The sequence below is a fragment of the Chionomys nivalis genome, chromosome 2 (assembly GCF_950005125.1).
Source record: "Chionomys nivalis chromosome 2, mChiNiv1.1, whole genome shotgun sequence".
NCBI lineage: Eukaryota > Metazoa > Chordata > Mammalia > Rodentia > Cricetidae > Chionomys > Chionomys nivalis.
In genome coordinates, this window is record NC_080087.1 from 106,159,928 (window position 1) to 106,180,567 (window position 20,640).

General features: G+C 46.1%; 1 protein-coding gene across 1 annotated transcript; it reads right to left on the bottom strand.

The window, feature by feature from the left end:
• Positions 1-1,512: 1,512 nt before the first annotated feature.
• Positions 1,513-11,358, bottom strand: Cops8 (COP9 signalosome subunit 8). The gene is made up of 8 exons (XM_057762847.1): positions 11,213-11,358; positions 10,396-10,466; positions 9,413-9,461; positions 8,313-8,445; positions 4,571-4,678; positions 3,630-3,692; positions 3,104-3,151; positions 1,513-2,438 (listed from the first exon to the last, which is right to left on the bottom strand). The coding sequence occupies exons 1-8, from the start codon at positions 11,288-11,290 to the stop codon at positions 2,359-2,361; spliced, it is 630 nt and encodes a 209-aa protein (XP_057618830.1). The 5' UTR covers positions 11,291-11,358; the 3' UTR covers positions 1,513-2,358.
• Positions 11,359-20,640: the final 9,282 nt, after the last annotated feature.

The window sequence follows — 20,640 nt, forward strand, 5'->3', positions numbered from 1 at the left end:
TGGTATATAGTGTATGTGTGTTGTGCGTATGGTATCTTATGTCGTGTTTGTGTTATGTGTATGTTGTGTGTACATGGTGAGGGGGTGTTTTGTGTGTGTGATGTGTATGGTGTGTTTTTGTATATTGTGTGTGTACGTGGTGTGAGGGGTGTATTGTGTGTGTATGTGTGTAGTGTGTTGTGTATATTGTGTAGTGTATGTGTGGTGTGTATGTTGTGTGTAGTGTGTGGTGTGTGCGGTATATATGGTATGTGTGTTGTGTGTAAGGTGTGTGATGTATTCATAGATAATTCACACGCTAACAGCTGACTTCTGGCATGGAGTCAGCTGGCACCAGCAGCATTTACTGAGCCTGCGTCTTCACACACTTCCTGGCCTAGCCCATTCTGTGCTGGGCCGTACTCTGTAGGCTGACCTTCTGCACTAGTACCAACCCCGTAAGACTCTTCCAGTCAGTGCTCCTGCCACCTACCAGCGCTGTCCTCTGCTCACTCTGGGCCCTGTCCGTTGGGAGGAGGAAGTACTATTCACCAAGAAAAATCAGACATTTCCAAGTCAAATTTAAGATCCCTGCCGCCAGCAATGTGACTAATTGCTAATTTATTTTATGAGCATGAAGGATGGCCTTGTAAACTATGACATCACTGGCAATGCAGTCACCTGAATGACACTCTCTCCGTGTGTGCAGGTATGCACACACAGGCAGCTGAACCCTCTGCGTGAGCTACCCTCGCACTCACTACACACCACGGGATCTCCCCACTCTATCCACAGCCTCACTCAACAACTCTGTCTATGTCATCAATCCCAACGAGAACACATCTGAGTCTACCCCAATGCGCTACTAAAAACAGGAGCCATCCATCCATCTAGACTTCGTACCTGGTGCCTGCACCGCTGGTACCACTGCCTTATTCTCAACACTCTGGCTTCTGTAGTCCTCATTTTGCCAACTGTTAAAACATTTTAACATGATTTCCCAGGATTAAATAAAATGGAAATTTAAAAAATATTGTCAGATCATTTTTAAAGAATCGATGAAAACAAATTATGTAACTCACCAGAGTCACAGGTAAAATAGTTTCTCAGTGGTTCTCAATTTGTGGGTTGCAACCCCTGCGGGCTCAAATGACCCTTTCACAGGGTCACCTAAGACCACTGGAAATGTCAGATATTTATATTGCAATTCCTAACAGTAGCAAAATTACAGTATTGAAGCAGCAATGAAAATAATTTTGTGGTTAGGGTCACAACACAGGAACTGTATTAAAGGGTCGCTGCATTAGGGAGGTTGCGAACCACACTGGTCTAGGGGAAGAATCTGAGAAAAAGAGGATGAATTTGAACTAAACACATTATAAGCATGCATGGAATTCCCAAATAATAATAAAAATAAAAAGGTTTTAACTCTTAAATAAAATATTTCTGAGACAAGGACAAACTTATAACTGTACTCACAGTAAGACCAAGATGTGAAATTTCTAGAAAGAGCTTTAGATGGAACAGTTTAAGAATTCAATTAAATATTTATTGAACAAATGCAGAATAAATGAACCAGGGCTGTTTTAATCTGAAGATACATTAACCACCTCAAATCTTCAAGGGCTGTCATACAGGAACAAAAATGGATGCACTCAGCATTTCTACACAGGATGGGGAGAGGCAGGAAGTCTGCATGGGCCACCCCCGCTCTGGAACTTCCTTCAGCACACAGCGCACTCCATGCCTTTCCCTTCTTCTGAAAGGAGACATCAGAACTTAAGAGTTTATGCGAACACATCAGCTGCATTCTAACTGTGCACCGTCCACCTCATGCAATGATGCTTGCGCACAGGAAAACTGTAGCGCTGACAAGCCCCTCACCAGGAGACGGTCTCTGCAGTCCTCAGCGATTTCTCATCCTACAGCAGTGATTCCTTGTTCTGGGCTGGGAAGAAAGCACATTCTCCAGAGTGTGAGAGATAGTGAGGGTTGGTCACTGCCTGGGGACAGTCCTCTGCAAACCCCCAGCGCATCACTCCAGCTGGAGGCCAATGGTACGCAAGAGTGTGGTGTGTGCCACAGCACCCTCTCTGCTCCCTGCAGCAGGACAGCTTGTGTTCAGAGTCCAGTCGCTGACAGAAACTAGCTGCATAATACTGATGGCTCCAACCTAAGTGATCAATACAGATGAGAACTGTTTCAAGGACATTCAGCAGTGTCTGAGGAGGAAACTGTTCAATCCGCTTCATCTTCTATGTGCATTTTATCACACCGAAAGGACACCGAGGTGCTCGCCCTGTTCAGTAAACTCGGAATAAAACTCCACGTCTGTTTGCCAGTGACAGGGGCTGAAGGTGAATCTTGAACTCACATCTATCAGTTTTCCAGAAAAGCCACGTAGTCGGTCAGCCTGGCGAGCTGCTGCTCGTTGGGGATTGGTGGGACTGGGGCAGGCTCTACAAAAGAATGAGGGAAGCACAACTGAAGTTAGCCAGTGGTGTGACTGAGCATCCAACCTGCCACCAGCCTGTGGAGGACTTTAATAAGGTAACTGTATTAGTGCTACCTGATCTTAGACAAAAACCATGCCTGTCAGAGGCTTGGAAGGTTTTGGAGAGCAGGCAAGCTGTCTGGTTTCTCAAATGAACATGTACACGCCTCAGCAGCTATGTGAAGACTCAAACATGTCTAGCGTGCAGCATCTCCTTCGGACCACAACACTACCTGAACAGGTACCCACCTGAGTGTGGGACACTCTAGAGGTGAAGAACAACTCTAAGTGCATCTCATGTGCCTGGTCCAAGCAGAACACTGCACTGTCAACAGCTAGAGCAGCACAAGGACGAGGATCCAACCTCAGGATTTACATGCTAACAACGAATTTGGCATGCCAGGCTGTGGAGCCTTCTGCATGCACTCCAGAACCCCAAGAGACCCTAGCATGATGGCAGGTAGTTCCACGTCTAGGCTAGCAGACATCACCACTCTGGCACAGCTACGGGGAAGCCTATAGTTTCCTTCTTGTAGCCACTTTAATTTGCAGAATTTAATTTCTAATCATTACAGAAAATACATTAGCAAACAATGAAACACTTAACAATGTCCATTTGAAAACATGTACCTGATAAGGGAATAAACCTGTTAAAGGAAACATCCAGGGCTCCTGAGGCTAAACAAGAAGAAAAAGACAGTTACAGACAATCAACAGAAGTCATGTCAGGACCGTACCGCTCACCCCCACTACAAACACTTGCTTCTCAAATGGCAATGTAACTATGTTCCACTTCAAACACTTTGGCTTCCATCTTCCTTAAGATCTACAACCTTGGGGTTGAACACTGACATTTGTCTAAACAATAGCCCCCCGGGGCAGCTGAAGGAAGTATGGCTGATGCAGGAAGATTATGATGAGAGCGGGACACCTAGCTCTAAAGACTTGGCAGAAAAGGCACAGACAGGAATGAACACCCCCCCCCCCCAGGTGAGATGAAGGGCAGGTATGGGGGTGGGAACAGCAGGGGCAGGGCAGGGCCTGACCTGAAAGCTAGAACAACTAGTCTAAAGTCAGTCATAGAACAGGAGTCTCAAGCAGGCGACCTTCCACGTCATTCTGCTCTGATGTCACTTGTCTCCGAGGATTCACCTACCTGGCTTCCTGGGAAGAACCATTCTTGTGGCAGAGTCGGCTTGCCATCCTTGTTCCAATACACCTGAAAGTGCAGAGTTCACACACAGATGGGAGAAGGGCACAAGTCCCAGCAGGACCCACACCTGCCCCTCTGTCACTGCACTGAGGGCCATACTCAGGTGCTGTGTATTTACTAGAAAGGTTACCACAGGGATTGGATAAACTTACTTTTGAAATATCCTGAAATTTCTGAAAGCTCCACTTTACTCTCTAGAGTATAATCACTGATAACTTTGGTCTTCTGTAGTAGTCACCTAATTAGTCTAATTCCAAATAGACTAACAGTTGTATTCTGCCCCTCGCAGCATTCTATAGTAGTAATAACTAATCATGCAGGTGTATGAGGCTCCTGGGTTTAATGCCCATACCAAAACCAACTGCCCATAAAATAAAACACAGCCACCCACACCACAACTTCCAGCACCCACTGTCCTGTGAGCCTGAAGCTATTATAGGCTCTGGAAATTAAAGAATAAATGACATTTGATGGCCTCCCATTTTAGTTGGAAAATCAAGACTGCCAATCACTGTAAAACAAAGTAACCAAGTACACGCAGTGTTCGACCAGTGGGTTAAGAGTTGCAACAAGTACCTGAGCGTGGCCAAGGAACCGGAGAAGTGACTAAAATGTAATGAGACAGAACTGTCTTTTTGAGCACGAAAGGGTAAACCTGGGCAATTTGGTCAGCTAAGAAGAGCTTTCTTAAGTAGTTGTGCAAATGTCTACAAAGACGCCACAGGGACACTCCTGAGCTTGGTTACAGGTGCTACATGGAGGTGATTAAAAAAATCCACCAACTAAATCCCAAAAATCATTCTCCTCGAGTCCCAGAGGAGGAACAGAGAACCTATGCTTTGTGTGATTTCTGTTCCCTGTAGGGAAGCAGCAAGTCCAGGTACCTTTCACAGCTTCCTCCACAGGGAGGCCGACAAAGGCAGCGAAGTCATCTGCGATTATGGAGGTGTACGCCTGAGAGACCAGGGCGAAAGCACGTCTCCTCGTTGCATCTGTCGTGGAGGGGGACGGTCAGCAGCAGGACTTTTAAACACAGCTCTGTCCCACAGTTTTTATTCACAGGCAAGACTAGACCCACCCAAGCAGACACGGCAGCCAGAAGGCATGAGGGACCCATACTTCGAGTGAACACATACATTCCTCACATTCCATGAGGGACCCATACTTCGAGTGAACACATGCATTCCTCACATCCCATGTGGGCACAAGCTAGAGGTGGAAGACAACATCCACAAGACCCCAGTCTTAAGAAAGCAAACATTTACCAATTTAGGGCACAAACATTTTCAGTTTCCCTTGCTCTCTATTTCACCTGCAAACACTAGAGATACAGCGGCCCCTCTCAGGAGGGTCTCCAACACAGCATTCCTCTGGTGCAGAAGCACAAGCCTTATCCCCACACCTGTCCCTAACCTCCAAGTGTGCCTCAAGTCAGGACCCTGAACCCCATGCCTGAAGGTCTGACTCTCAAGGGAAAGTGCTGCTAGGCCTCAGCACAAGATGTTCCTGGAAACAGCCTTCTGCATTTCCCGTGCTCACACACCTACGTTAAGAAAACTCCAGAATGAGACAAATGCTCCACCCAACCCAGCCAGTCTTACTGTCCAGTGCCCTTTTGGTAATAACAAGGCTCCTCCAGAAGGCTGCCAACCTGCTTAATAAATATCCAGATTTGATAGTCCACAGTTGAGACAACTGGACATAATGCAGGCCCCTTCAGGCACCTTGTGCTCCAATTAGTCCCCTGGTCCAGACTACTTTTCAGTCCACACCTGGCTCTGGGCCCCGGTGTTTAAGGTCTGATAACACCTATTGCAGTGCTCCTGCGAGCATGGGCTTGCTGACAGTACAACTGGAACCCAAATGGGGTTATGCCCTCAGCCATGGGATTTCTCACAGGTCTGAAAAACTGCAGATACAATGGACCTGGAAATGGCTCAGTGGGTAAAGGCACTTGCTACCCAAGCCTGGAGACCTGAGTTTGTGTGTTGCACCCCGCCCACCCCCGCCCATGTAAAGGTGGAAGGAGAGAAGCCTCTGACCACTAAATGCATACCATGGTATACAGAGTCTCCCACACTGATGCTAAGCTGCACTCCTTCCTTCCCCACTAAGCCTAATGCCACCATTCCTCCCCTGCAGTCTTTACACGTACATCCTGCTTCAGTCTACCTCCGCCACTAGACTTCTAGAATGTCTTAGAGGGGCAGAAATTTCCCTATGAAGAAGACAGACATTCAGGGGGGAAGAATTAAGGCAGTAATGGCAGAAACATACATGCAGAAAGAAATGTGTACCATAACCCTCTCCCAGAATTTAAAAATCACAGAACGCTCAAGCATTCTGGTCAGACTTTAGAGTGGGAACAGACAGGAGCCGATGAGAATAGAAGAGAAAAGAAGCAGGTGTGTGAAGAGGCAGAGGAGGGCTAACAAGAATGGAGAGCATACAGAGAGGCAGGAGAAGGCCGACAATGGATGCAGATATGCAGGCTCTGCATCCTAGATCAGCAGCCACATGCTTGTTCCCCAACTAGCCCTGCTGACATCCCTCTACAGCTCTGGAATCAATCCTCTCTAGAGTCCAGTAAGACCGGCCCTTCATCCCCCTCAGGCTTTGGTGAGAGTGACCACCATGAACAACTACCCCCTCGGTGTTTTGCCAGCCCTTTCTGGCTTTCTGTAACAAACAGCTCTCCCACCAAGCTCTTCAGTCGAGACATCTCTAGTTTCCTCATGGAACTGAGTGGTTTGGACAGAACTGAAGGTGCTACGGCTTGAGGACTCTGTCCCCACCGGTCTGTGTCTGAGCTCCTGGTCCTCAGCTAGTGGTGCTGTGGGGAGTCGTGGGATGTAACAGGTGAAGCAGCTGTTGCTCTTGACTAGAAAAGAAATTTATAATACACCAAAGAGCAAAGCATCAAACTCTAGCAATTCCAATCTGTTTTGAGCCTGTCCTCACCAGGCTGGCATTTTAGAGAAAAGAATGGGACAAACTATTTGGGGAGCTGGGGATTTGTTAAATCCCAAGAAAATCTTCATGGATAGAATAGTGTCTTAGTGTTTACAAGTTAACTCTCCAATTTTGTCTCCTAACAAAAAAACGAAGCTCAAAAGGCAGATGAGCCAAAATGAAAACTCAAAAGTCTGGCTCCAGAGATCCAACTCCAGCATGCTCCACTAGATGGAATGGGTGTCTGTGGACTGGAAGCAACTCTTAATTTCACAGAGAATCCAGTGTGAGGGGTACTAGGAAGAATCAACTCCACACAACACTCACTGCATGAGTAGGGAGCCCTTACCCAAGTCTTGCCTATGAATTTGCAGCCCGACACCTGGAAAAGGCAGCCTGTACTTACCAGGCTGAACCCAGTCCTGTCAATCAACCCTTCAATGGCTCCTCCCAGGGATGTTTCCACACTAGCTCTCAGGCAGCCCCGCTACACTCAGGTGATGTCACCCCATACTCCTTCCCCTGCCCGCGTCTACCCTGAAATTCAGCTCATAGTTACTGAAAGTAGCTATTTCCTGCTCTGTTTACACAGCTCTGTGTTGTGCTGATCCAGGTACTACTGCAGAGGGCTGACTGGTGCAGCTCCCTGGCAATCCCTACTCTCTGCTTCCTGGTACACCCACGTCCGTACCCTGATGAGGACCTTCACACCAACGGAGAGAACACACTGAAGGCAGGCAGTGACTACAGAGCTGAGGTGACAGGAGAGACCACTGTATGAATGTGTGTAACGGGGCTGGAAAGACAGCAGCAGCTAAGAGTCCGTATATGTTCCGCTCTTCCAAGACCGGAGTCTGGTTCCCAGCTTCCATGCTGCATGGCTCAGAAATGCCAGGGAGCCAACCTCCAGAGGATCCAATGCTGCTGGCCAACAAGAATGCAACATGTACATGGACATGCACCTACCCAAGCCAATAAAAGGAACAGGAAAGAGTGACCCCGAAAGACTGGAAGCACATGCAGGGGAGTGTGAGACAGGAGGGAGGCGAGACAGAGACGGTGTGTGTCAGTGCCACATCATGCCGGGCCTCTACTCTTTCAAAGCAATCAAAACCAAAACTGAGCCCCTAGTCTCTGAGCTTATTCATTCATAAGATGTATACAGGGGACACAACAGCTATCAAAGGCCAGGGTTAACAAAGTCCAAAGTCTGTGTATTTGAAAATACAGACTTAAAAACTCTTGACCCACCCATACCATCAACTTGTAGATTATTGCCTAGTTTCATCTTAATAGCAAAGAAGCCTTTCACCAGGTCACATGTGTGGTTCACACCAGTAACACAAGGAGTAAAGGACAGAATGAGCTATACAGCGAGGACCCTGTCTTAGCCTTCCTGTCCCTACAAAGATATGATGGAGAGGAGAGATGGCTAATGGAGTAACTACAGTGTGGAACCGGTAGTGACACCCTCGGCTCCCGCCATGCTCCCCAGAAAACCCCAGAAAGGAAATGAAGAATCAACTAGCATAGATCTAGAGCAAGCCTGAAAAACACCAACAAATCAGAACTGTCTACTTCTAAAGAGCACACTGACACAGCACAGGACTACAGCTCCAAGGACTCCAAGGCAGGCTTAGTGCGACGTGACTTTGAACCACAAAGAAACCCTACCTCTAAGGGCTTCCATGATTGGTTGCACAGTCTCCGACCACTGGTGGGCGTTGATGGTGGTATAGATGCCGGGGAAATCTCTCTGCCAGATTCGCTGTCCTACTGACCAAATTCCCCCAAGTTCAGAATTTGCCTGCAATAAATATTGTTGCCTTTGAAGGAATTCACTCTGAAATTATAATGACTGGATCGTCAAACAAAATTTCAGAAATGACACAAAATTTGTTAGCTATATCATTAAAACACACACTACTGGTTTTAGGAGACACAATTACTTTTCTAAGAGTTGTGTCCAACCTGCAGCCCATAGGTATGAGCTGTGAAACCTTTCTCTTTTTGTAACTTGTGTGCCCAGTTTCAGACTATGAACTTTGCAAGCAACAGAATGGTTTTGCAACATCCAAAGGTTGGATCTGACTGATTCTAAAATGTTGTGGGCAGTAATGTCAACAATTTATATACTTAACATTTTTATACAACGATTATAAGCATGAGAAAGTAAAAAAGTGTTTTGGGGATCAACTATCTTAAGAACTCCTATTTAAACTGAAGATTCTAGCATTTACTCAGCTAGGACAAACTACCAGGAAGCTGATTAGCAAGGCTATGTCAAGCGCAGAGCCTGTGTGCAGAGGTCCATTCATACCTCTGCTCTCCTGCCTCTGGTTTCACTCTTAACAAATACAAGTTCAGGGAAAGGAAGGACAGTGAAACAAAGTCTTCATTCTACTTGGCAAGAAACTTTTCTCAGATTATTGCATTAATCTCTCATCCCAAGTAAGAAATTGAATTAACAACATATCTTAATGCAGTGACTTTCCATGTAAACCACGCCAGTTCCCAGAACAGCTGTCATTACAGGACCAAGTTGTCTGCTGAAGTCTCCAGCCCCTCACTCGCCACCCACAGAGGCAGGTCTAGGAAGCCTCATCAGCACATGAACAGACTCCTGAGCCCTGTCAGAGAAAGCTGGAGGGCTGTAACTTTAGCATTCTAACAACAGCTTCTGTAATGAGTATGGGAAAGGAAAGACTGGAGGCTGTCATTCAGGGCCATGCCACTATCTTTAAATCAACAGGGACACACTGTGGAGTACTTACAGACTTTATAGCAGGTGGAATCCTCTTCCAAAGATATCTTGCATTATTCCTAATTTACAGAGATCAATTAAGAACAAGTCATCTTAGTCAATTCATGGAATGGCCAGGTTCTACGGTAAGCACATGGAACAATTCCTGCCAATGTACTTCAGAGGACAATTCAGTTTTATATCAATCTATTCTGATGAAAAGCAGCTTTCCAGAAAAAAGGAAACGAAATAATCTTTTTCAAGGTAATCTTTTTCAATTTTTGCTGACTTTTTAAAATTAACAATTCACACCCTACACTACAGCAACATTCAAACCACAGACTTACATAAAACTACCTGCATGACCATTCAGATATAAATAATGTATCCATTTAAAGGCTTTGACACGCCCCTCACAATACATGAGTGCAGAGTGTTGTTATAATTAGGAGCCCTTCTCCTAGTGGGCACAGGGCTTAAGGGGTTAGAACAGTCATAACACACATGATTACAAAAACAGAAATAAGTTGTAAGTGAATACTGAAAAACTCGGTTTAGTGTCTGTAAAAATATGACAAAGTCACAGGGCCCTCTATTCTCTAGCACACTAAGACATCCGTTTCTGACCTAAGAAGACTAATTAAAAACATGCCTAACGCCTCCTGCCTTTCCCAGTGTTCCCCTGAGTCACGGTTTCTCGGTGTACCCTTGGCTGTCCTGGAACTCACTCTGTGGCAGGATGGCCTTGAACTCAGAGATCCACCTGCCTCTGCCTCCCAAGTGCTGGGATTTAAGATGTGTGCCTTCAGATAAAAGAGGACAGGTCAATGGCTCCTGACACTAGTCTTTTCTCAGGAACCTGCCACGGTTTTTCGATGTATGTAAAACACACACACCAAGAAATTCTAACTTAATGATTATTACGACTGAACGGAAAACAGATATAACGGGACTATGATAAAAGACACCCATAGGCCTAATCTCGTGGAGGCTGCTGCTCTTCTTACTACTTACATGTCATTCTGAAGCAAATACAAAGCCAGAAGCTGGCCGTACACTGGTGGTGTGGCAATTCCTCCAGGAGCCTACAGGGACCAAAAGAGGAGAAAAACCTCACTTTCAGAAAAGGAAAAAATTCAGATGTAAAAAGCCCCTTTTTCCAGTACTACTACAGATGCAGAAAAATCTTAGTAAAGTATCACGGATTAGAATCTGAGGAGAGAGTTTAGATCTGTTGTCGGCTGTCAACTACCTACAGTGGGGTACAGTTTCTTTACATACACACAAACATTTAAGTGGCATCACCTCGGAAGGACTCAAACTTAAAAAAAACAACAACCTCACGATTTCCTACAGAAATATTTCTAAAAGGTTCTTAAAGCACTGTGTTTCGGCCCTTTATGGAAAAAAAAAAAAAGGCTATACAAGTAAGCTAAAAACCAACGGGTAGTTAGAGAGGTCTTTGTCCATTCGGTAAAGGTCTACTAAGCGCGCATCAACATGCTGCTGCCGTCTCCTTTAGTCGGGGAGCCTTTTTTTCCTATTTCTTTTGTTGTTTTGATTTTACGTAGCCCAGGCTGGCTTCCAATTCACCGGTAATCCTCCTGCCTCCGCCTCACGTTTGTCCCATGAGATTCCTATGGCACCGCTCCTAGCCTGGTTAGTGAACTTTTTATCTTAACATTACAAAGAAGCGTCTCCCGACTATGGTCAGGAACCACAGCGTGATGAATGGGGGGGGGGGGGGGGGGGATCTTCTCCCAGCAGGCCGCGGCCGGGCCCGTTACCCTGGAAACGGCGCCCACCCGCCCGCCCCACTCTGCCGCGCTACCTCAAGCTCCTGGTTCTCGCACTGATCCAGCAGCTTTCTGAAACTGAAGGCGCTGTCCGCCATCACCGCCACTGGCATCTTCCCAGCCGCTCTCGCCGCCACCACCCCGCCAGACCAAAGCCCAAGTTGGCCCTCGGGGCGTCGCGCCCGCGATGACGTAAAAGCTGGTGCCGCTCAGTACGCACGCGCGAGCGTGCAGTCGCTTCCTGAGCGACACCGTGGCGGAGAGAACGAGCGCTCTGGCCCGCAGTCTCGGTGATCTGGAGGACCCGCTCCAGAAAAGAACCGGCGTTCTGAACCGATCCACTCCGTTTGGGAGGGGCTGGCTGCGACTCTGGGTCTTCTGCGCTTGACTACGGAAGTGCGTCTTTCATACCCACTGTTGCAGTGAGAGAATAGGAAAATTGTTGGAGCGCCATGTGTCTTGAGAACGCGGAACTGTACTTATGTAAGCTAAAGGTGTTACAAGCCGAGGAAATTCCAAAGCTGAAACTCTTCTTGGCTTGGGCCATGTACACACTGTTCTTCTAACAATGCGCTTGGCAGCCTGAGACCCTCACCTCCACCTATTATGCACACACACACACACACACACACACACACACACCCTTCTCTGGAAAACCACCCAGTAACTGTCAGCACAACTTGTGTGGAACGGCAGGCGCATCCTCTTTAAATACTGGGACAACTTTCTCCTCCTCCAACTGACCATCAAACAGATTTTATTCAATAATACTCTAGTTGTGTCTGGGATGAGGACAGGAGGTCTGACCTGGCCTGAACTGGTTTTTAGGTGCCTGCCCCATAAGGCAAACTGTGTTTGCTAAGTGAACTTGCTGGGAGAGTTTCCTACTTACCATCTTATGCCTATGCGTACTTGTGAGTGCCTGTGATTAAAATCAAATACATTATAGGAAGGGGCATGAACAGTAGGAAAAGAGATAACATAGCTAAAATCTGTCAGTCAAAACAGAGTGCAATGCCCCATAGCCATCAAACTCCTCTTGAAGTCCATAAAAGCCACAAACAGTAACTGGGGCCCTGGCTAATGCTGGCTAATGCGGCCACTGTCGTTCTGACAGCATGTTTCTGCAGTATTGCAATGCTACTTGCAAATCTGTGTGCCTGAAATTCAGTTCTATGCATGAAAAGTTGAAAACGCCCAGCCCAGACCCTATCACCAAAACCAGTACCCCCAGAGGTCTCTACAGTTCCCTGGACATAGTAAGGCATGCCATGAGCACAAACAACTGCCCCTTTGCTGTCTCCTCAGGCTTAATTGGAAGCACTGGAGACTGGATCACAGACTCCTGCACCCCTAGATCTCCTTTTACTTATGGGGTGGAGGGAAGCATCTTACTAAGTCGCCCAGGCTGGCCTTGAACATGTGGAAGAATCTCCAAGCTTAACTCTCACTTCTCTCTCTACCTGCTTCCTGATCAGCCCTCCCTGTCTCAGTAGACTCGGGCATAGCATTGCCGCCTGTGTGTTCTCATGCACACACACTGTATGTGAGTGAAGTCTCTCTAGCCTGGGCCACTGGTGTGCCTGAACTTGGGTGGTCTCGTGATAGGCAAGCACTCTTCCTTGCCCTGTGATTTTTCTTTGACGTATAAACCATATCTTTTTTGTTCTTCTGCTCAAATGTGTGTGAACAAAAGGATCCAATACTTACCAGAAGCTCCACCTTGTAGACTGCCGGACTGATTAGCGCCCCAGCGACTGTGGAGAGGTCAGAAGGTTGCAGGTTCAGAGTATAATTACACTCTATCTTGGGCTGTCTTCGCTTCCCTTGATAGCTATTCCTTGCCCACTTGTGTCTGACATAACAGCCCTCTAACAGTCAAGTGAAACCTTTGGAACTATATTAACTTCATGGGCTACTGGCTCCTCAGAACTGTGAACACCCTGCTCACTCAATTATGCCAGGACTCGCTTCCCTTGTGGTTATTTGGAGGTCCGCTGATCCTATACTATTGTGTTCCCAGGAAGGTTTATGTTTTAGCTCTGGCAGGAAAGTGAGGTCAAAATTAGCATATAAAAGAAAGGAGGCTGGAAAGTCCCTTCCCACCAAGATTGACACACACCAGAGTCTGAGTGAAAGGAATGTGTGTACTCCAGTCAGTGCACACTGAGCTTTTGGCCTCTCTCCAGCTTTGCCGCAACTCTCAGCAGTTGGCCTTACTAAACTCTTCTTCTGTTCCTACCCAAGTGTCTCCATCTAAGTCCTTGTTTAGGGATAGAAGAACCAGGAAGTCCCTGTGGGTGCCTACAGGGCACCATATTTGCCTATAACAATGGTGCACTGTGAATGCTACATGGAATGGCAGTGGACATACATATGACATATGACTCAGCTCATGCGTGTTCTCTGTGAGAGACCCAGTCCCCAGCAGATCTGTAGCCATAGCACAATCCCTGAGCACCCTGACTATGAACCCAGAGCCAGTGAAAGAAACACACCCAGGATCTGGAACCCAAGTCAGCAAACGAAACACCTTATCCCTGAACCCAGAACCAGAGAAAAGCACCCTGACCCTGAAACCAGAGCCAAAGAAATGCACTAAGATCAGAGCCAGTTGAAGAATTATGCCTTGACCCTAAAATTAGAGCCAAAAGGCTAAAAAGGAGTAGTGAAAGAAACACAGTTTGACCCTGAAATCAGAGCCATCTCTCCCTGACCAAGTGAAACACAAAACCAACCAATCCCTGAGCAGGAAAACCCAACCAATCTCTGAGCAAGAGGCAGTCCCTGTAATCTAGAGGCATGACCTCTCTCCCTGACTTTAGCCCAGGGAAGTAGCTTTCCATAGTCTAGAGGTGTAACCTCTCCCTGACCCCAGACACCATGGTTTTCTCTCCCTAAAGGGAAGAGTCGATTAGAAATGGGCAACTCCTTACCTCATAGGGGGCAGACAATCCCAAATCTGTAGCTATATAGGTTTGGAATTCCCTAAGGCCACCCTCTTTGCCTGGACACTATAAAAATCTCCTCCCTATGCTGTTTGGGGTCTCTCCTGCTCTTCTGCTGCTGGTGCTGCTTCAGACAGATTGAGAGGCCTGAGTTAACTCGCAATAAAGACTCCTTGCTTTTGCATCAGATTCGGTCTCCTGATGGTGTTTTGAGGATCCGGACTTTGGACATAACACTCTATTGTCATAAAGGACCTCTCTAATAAAAACCACATTTTAGAGAAACATATTAAACACTTGCAGATAGCAACAGCTATCATTGATGATTTTAGTATAATGAAGATATCTGTAAACGGATATAATTATGTTTAATGTTCTGATTAGAGTATAAAGATTAGGGGCTGAAGAGATGGCTCAGCATTTAAAAGCATATGTTGCTCTTGCAAAGGACATGAGTTTAGTTCCTTCCATCAACTCAGGCAACTCACAGTGCAACTGTCTGTGATTCCAGTCCGGAATCTACTACCTCTGGACTCCAAGTGCACCTGCACATGCACACAGATACACAGACACACTAATAATAATAATATAATAATAATAAATAATTTTTGCAATAGAATATGAAAAAAATTTAAGGTTAAAATATTTAAAAACTTTACAAGAAATTGTTATTAGATTATAGTTTTGATCTTTCAAAATCCATCAGAGAGTCCATGTGTTGGCATAGTCCCCTCCTTGGCACTCTTGGAGACTTTAAGAGGTGAGACCTAGTGATGGGAACTTAGGGTCACTGAGAACATTCCCTTGAAGAGGACAGTGGGACACCTGTCCCTTCTTCCTTCTCAGTTTCACTTCTGGTGATGGGGGAGCTGAACTGCTCTGCCATGAGATCCCATGAACATCTGCTTTCAGAGGCCAAAGCGGTGAAGCTGTTTCACCTTGATCCAGAAACCCAAAGACCGTGAGCCCAGCTATGCCTTCTGTCTTTGTGAGTTGCTTATCTCTGCTATTTATCACGGTGATGGAAGGCAGCAGCTGGTAGAACGCATGGCTACCATAACCAGAGGGATGTGGAGGGACAAAGTAGGAGGGTGTTGTTAACAGCCATGAAGAAGAGATGGGCTCTGCTGACGTGATCCAGAGATCACCTCCATAAGGCTGAGGACCAGGATCTAAGAGCGCAGTAAGTTATGATGACCTTTCAGTCTCTTTGAGGCTGTGGGGGAAGTGAGGATGGGGACCTGGGTTTTGTAGCCATGGTCCCAAGTCTTCCTACGAAGAGATGCCTCTCCACCTTCTCTAGCTCTTCTCATAGGGAGGAGTGGTCACTAGGGGTCTATGTATGTATGTATGTATTTATTATGTGTACAGTGTTGACATCAGATCTCATTACAGATGGTTGTGAGCCACCGTGTGGTTGCTGGGAATTGAACTCAGGACCTCTGGAAGAGCAGCCAGGGCTCTTAACCTCTGAGCCATCTCTCCAGTCCCCTCACTAGGGGTCTAGAAATCTTACCAGGATAGCCGATTCAGGGTTCTGCATGTTCTACCAATGATCTATTTCAAATGTCGTCTGTTGGAGTAATTTAAAATACATAAAGCACCTGGAAGAAGAGAGCACCTGAAGGACTCAGATTCCCTCTAGAACAGAGGTTCTCAACCTTCCTAATGCTGAGATCCTTTAATACGGTTCCTCATGTTGTGGTGACCTCCAACCATGAAACTATTTTTGTTGCTATGTCATAGCTGTCATTTTGCTATTGTTATCAATAAAATGTAAATATCTGATATTCCTCATGGTCTTGGACAATGCCTGTAAAAGGCTTGTTAGGACCCCCAAAGGGGTCATGACCCACAGGTTGAGAACAACTGCTCTAGAAGGCTCCATGCTATCAACCCAACCTGGCTAGCAAGGATAAGCCTCCAATGATTGAAGGAAATGCCAAAGATCTGACTGAGGGGATCTTGAGATCCAGGACATCTGAGCTCAAGAGTAGTGACAACAAAGAACTTTCTTAAATTTTTTTCTTACTTCCATGATAATTTATTTCTTATTATTTCATTAACATTTATTTCTTTATTTTCATTTTTTTATTACTTAAATACCAATCCAAGGAAATTTGGATTGTTATTTTTTAAGTAACAAAGAACTTTTCATCTTATAATTAAAACAAGCAAAACATGAGGTGATATTTCCAGTTAATTTAAGGAAATACTAGTACAGCGAGGGAGTCCACCTGGTGTTATGCCTTATGAATATTATCTTTGGTCCTGAGAAAGAGCCAAGAGTCTTCCCTCAGTCCTCTGCTTTTCCCACAGAGATAAGGTGGACATGCCAGGGCATTTCCTTCATGCATTTGCTTTCAAGTGCATCCACTTATCATAGTTGATGGAATTCTTTCCAGAAGGCCACCTTGTGGGAAGGACATTCCTCCCTCTTTCCTTACCATAGTTCACAGTAAGTTCACAGCTTTCTTCCGCAGGGCCTGCACACCATGCCAGCTGTCTATCTGCTTCAGAACCAGTGTTACCTCCACTGACCTTGATGGCATTTCAAAGGAAACCAGAAGGAACAGTCACTGTGTGGCTGGCTCTCAGGCATGGGTCTTCTGTTCTCTCTGTCCTCGGATGACTCCTTCGTGCCAAATAGCGTCACAACAGGAGGCGAGAGATGCTCAGGCTGGGGGTGTAAAGAGAATCAGGATGCAGGAGATGCTCAGCCTGGGGCATAAGGAGAATCGGGATACAGGGGATGCTCAGCCTGGGGGCATTAGGAGAATCGGGATACAGGGGATGCTAATCCTGGGGGCATTAGGAGACTCAGGATGCAGGGATGCTCAGACTGGAGGCATTAGGAGACTCGGGATGCAGGGATGCTCAGCCTGGGGGCCTTAGGAGAATCAAATGAATGAACCATTTACAGAGATGTAGGCAAGATGTTGGCCAACTATAGAGGACACACCCCAGAACTAGTCAGAGTGATATCATGACCATGCTAAACTGTGCTGCAGGGGCTGGTCTGCTTCTGGGAAGGGAGTAGAAGGCACCCCTGGAACTGTCCTCAGTGAAATGATCATCACTGGTGACAACTATTTCTAAGTAAATTCAGTCCGGGGAAATGATCTCAAAGGCATAGAGCCAAGAAGAAACACTTGTTGCAGAAATGCCACTAAAATGAGACAAGAGTGACTATCTCTGGCATTTGAGCTGTGCATATGCCAAGAGTCCGCTCTCCCTTTCCCTCTCCAACAAGGGGTCTGGCATCCTCATGGAGGATGGCTACAATTCTCAACAAAGAGGTGACCTTTCAGGTGAATATGCGAGTCTGGAAGTGATGGGGAAACCTTGTTAGCCAATTATCTTTAAGAGGTGGGTCCAAGTTAAGGCATGACTTTCTGTGACTTGGAGTAAAACGGGTGCAGGGCGGCCCAGGTGTTCGCTCTCTCTGTGATTCCCATGGGGCACAGCTGAGCTTGGACTTCTCGTTCCTGTTTTGTGGGTTTTCCCCATATAATAAATAAAAGCATAATTGTTTTATCCTTTAGCTAGCCTGGTTATTTCCAGAACTGAGCTACTTTCTACATGGAAGTTTCCCTCCTCCCATGTTCTTTTAGACAAAGAAGAGAGAGAATGCTGGGCTTTCCAGTAGCCTGCCTCAACTTGCTTGTGGGCCAAATGTGTCATTCCACAGGAAAACGGAAGTGACTGGAGGCTAATACCCGAGCACCAAGACCTTGCCCGTGACTCAGGGACATTTGTTCCTGACAGGAAACCCTCCTGTAGGAGCAGGGAGATGGAAAGCTGTCAGTGGAGATACCGAGTTTCTATGGAAATGAATCCCAGTGGTCAGGGAGGGCAGACATCACCCAGAGCTGCTGCACAGAGTCCCCACTGCACCTGGGCCTTGCACCCTGGCACACAGAAAAGGATGAGAAATGCCATAGTCACTGTTCAATTGCTATAGAGATATACCATGACCAGAAGAAAGCATTTAATTAGGACTTACAGTTTTACAGGGTTAATCTGTGATTATTGTGATGGGGAGTTGACAGGCACGGTGCAGGAGCATTAATGAGAGCTTTACCTCCTGATCTGCAGGCAGCAGGCAGAGAGAAAGAGAGACTTGACCTAGCTAGGGCTTTTTGGAACCTCAAAGCCCTTTTCCGGTGGCACGCCTTCTCCAACAAGGTCAAATCTAATCCTTCCCAAACAGTTCCACTAACTGATGACCAAGCATTCAAATGTCAGAGTCTATGGGGATGGGGTTATTCTCATTCAAACCACTGCAAGCAATAAGACTGAAAACATAGAGGGCCATGGTTAAAACTAGGACTTAAAGATGGTAGAGAAAAATCAAGGAAAGGCGAAGGTGTATCTTTGCAAAGTTCAATGAAACTGGCAAACTAGTGGACTGGAGAGTAAGAAGAGAAAACAAGCAAACAACTAAATGGGTGAAGGACTTTGCATTTCGCAGGAATAATCAAACCAGAGTTTAAAGGAACTGCTAAGAAAGATGAGTGCCGACCAATGAGACGAGCTCCTTCAGAAGGACACAAAGTTCCAGACTAACTCAGTGAGGAGAAACTCTGGCGAGCGGGTAGAAAGATTGGGTTTGCAAGGAAAAGCCCAGGCCAGGAGCGGGGTTTGCTGGTTGAGTCTACCAAAAATCTAAAAAACAACTCAGATCACTTCCTCCAAAAATTTTCTAAGAAATAAAAGAGAAGGGGCCCTTCCTGGTTGATTCTACAAGGCAAGAACCCTGGCTACCAGCAGAGACAAAACACAAGTAGGATGCAATAGTTTGTTTCTTTTATGAATATAGATGTCAAATGCAAATATCCTCAGAAACATTAGCAAAGTGGATTCAGCGAGTCAAACACCCAAAAAGAAATCCATGCAATACACAGCTTCAGTAGAATAAAATATGCATTTACACTTTCAGCTGCAGAACAAATTACACACACACACATACACACACATACACACACAAAGATTACCTCTAAACTGGATGCAATAAAGAACTGGAAATGAAAATGAAAAGAAAAAGATGATAAAGAAAAGTCCAGCTTCTTTTGCACTTACTCAGTGGACTATGGATGGAAGGCTCCACCCTCAAACTCACAGACAGAACCCATGTAGATGTCACAGTCTTTTTCTCTTTCTTTCTTTTTCTTTCTTTCTTTCTTTCTTTCTTTCTTTCTTTCTTTCTTTCTTTCTTTCTTTCTTTTTCTTTCTTCCTTTCTTTTCCTTCCTTCCTCCCTCCCTCCCTCCCTCCCTTCCTTCCTTTCTTTCTCTTTCTTTCTTTTCAAGACAGGGTTTCTCTGTAGCTTTGGAGCCTATCTTGGAACTCGCTTTGTAGACCAGGCTGGCCAGAAACTCACAGAGATCCACATGTCTCTGCCTCCTGAGTCCTGGGATTAAAGGTATGAGCCACCACCACTGCATATTTTTTTTTTGGTGGACCCCGCAGTCTTGATGGTTGAAGACTAACAACTTTCTCCTATCATTAGTAAAAATAGCAAAAACCTCAGCAGCTGCCAATTTTTAATTCTACACCATAGTAGCAGTGGTTCAATACAGAGCCCCAGTCAGAAATAAATATGTGTATGAATTAAATGCATAAATATGAGGTCTCAGCTGGGAAAGGAGGAAATAAAGACAGTCTCTTGGAAGGTGGAAAGCCAAATGAGGGTGCAGGGCTCCCTTCAAGGACAAGGCCATCATTTTTCAATGGTGAACCTCTCCTCACACCATTACTGACTTTTGTGGTGTAAAGGCTTATAGTTTGATGGTTAACAGAACTTGGGAAGATGGGCAGTTCATTGGGATTATTGTCTCCTGCTTATTTTAATTTCGTAAACTCCATAGAGCTTATCTTACTGTAAGCACTCGACAGACAGGTGTTCAGTCAATGCTTGCCACCTTGCTGGCCAAATGTCCTCTTGTTCGTTCCCCAAAGGTAGAGCCTTGCCTTCTCTACCTTCTACCCATCTGCCCTGGATGCATGCCTGAAGGCCTTTAGCCTGCAACAGCAGGGTGTAATGAGGTTTTCAGCCTGTGGGACTTCTGATGTAGAGGACACTCACGGAGACAAAGGGGCGTGTGGAGTCGACTCTCCAGCTCTCTGTGAGGAGGATTTGACTCAGTGTGCTCCTGATCTGAGTTCATGCTTGACCAGGATGTTGTTATCGCTGCTGTCTTCTGAGGCCTGGGACAGGAGGGCTGGGCTGATGTCTCCATTAGCCCTTGCTTTCTGCTTTACATGTGCTGAACTCCAGGATGCTCGTGTCTGTCTGTGGAAACCCTTCTCTGTCCTGCCTGGCTTCTTCATGGTTGTGTGCAGATGCCTGCCTTCAGAAACACCCAGAGCTCCTATCCCTTCCATAGATGGGGGTTCTGGCAGCTCAATACAAATTGCCTCTGTTTCTCTGGAATCTTCTCCCCGGGAATTAGACAATTTCCTCCACCCCCAGTTCTTAGCAGGAAGGATTCTATGCACATGCAGTTGTCTTAGG

Excerpts from the sequence above, each read along its gene's own strand:
- Cops8 (XM_057762847.1), bottom strand. The coding sequence starts at position 11,290 with ATGCCAGTGGCGGTGATGGCGGACAGCGCCTTCAGTTTCAGAAAGCTG. Across the intron at positions 4,679-8,312 it reads AATCATGGAAGCCCTTAGAG|ATGCAACGAGGAGACGTGCT; the intron begins GTAGGGTTTCTT and ends CCTCCACGACAG. Across the intron at positions 2,439-3,103 it reads CAGGTTTATTCCCTTATCAG|AGCCTGCCCCAGTCCCACCA; the intron begins GTACATGTTTTC and ends ATTCTTTTGTAG.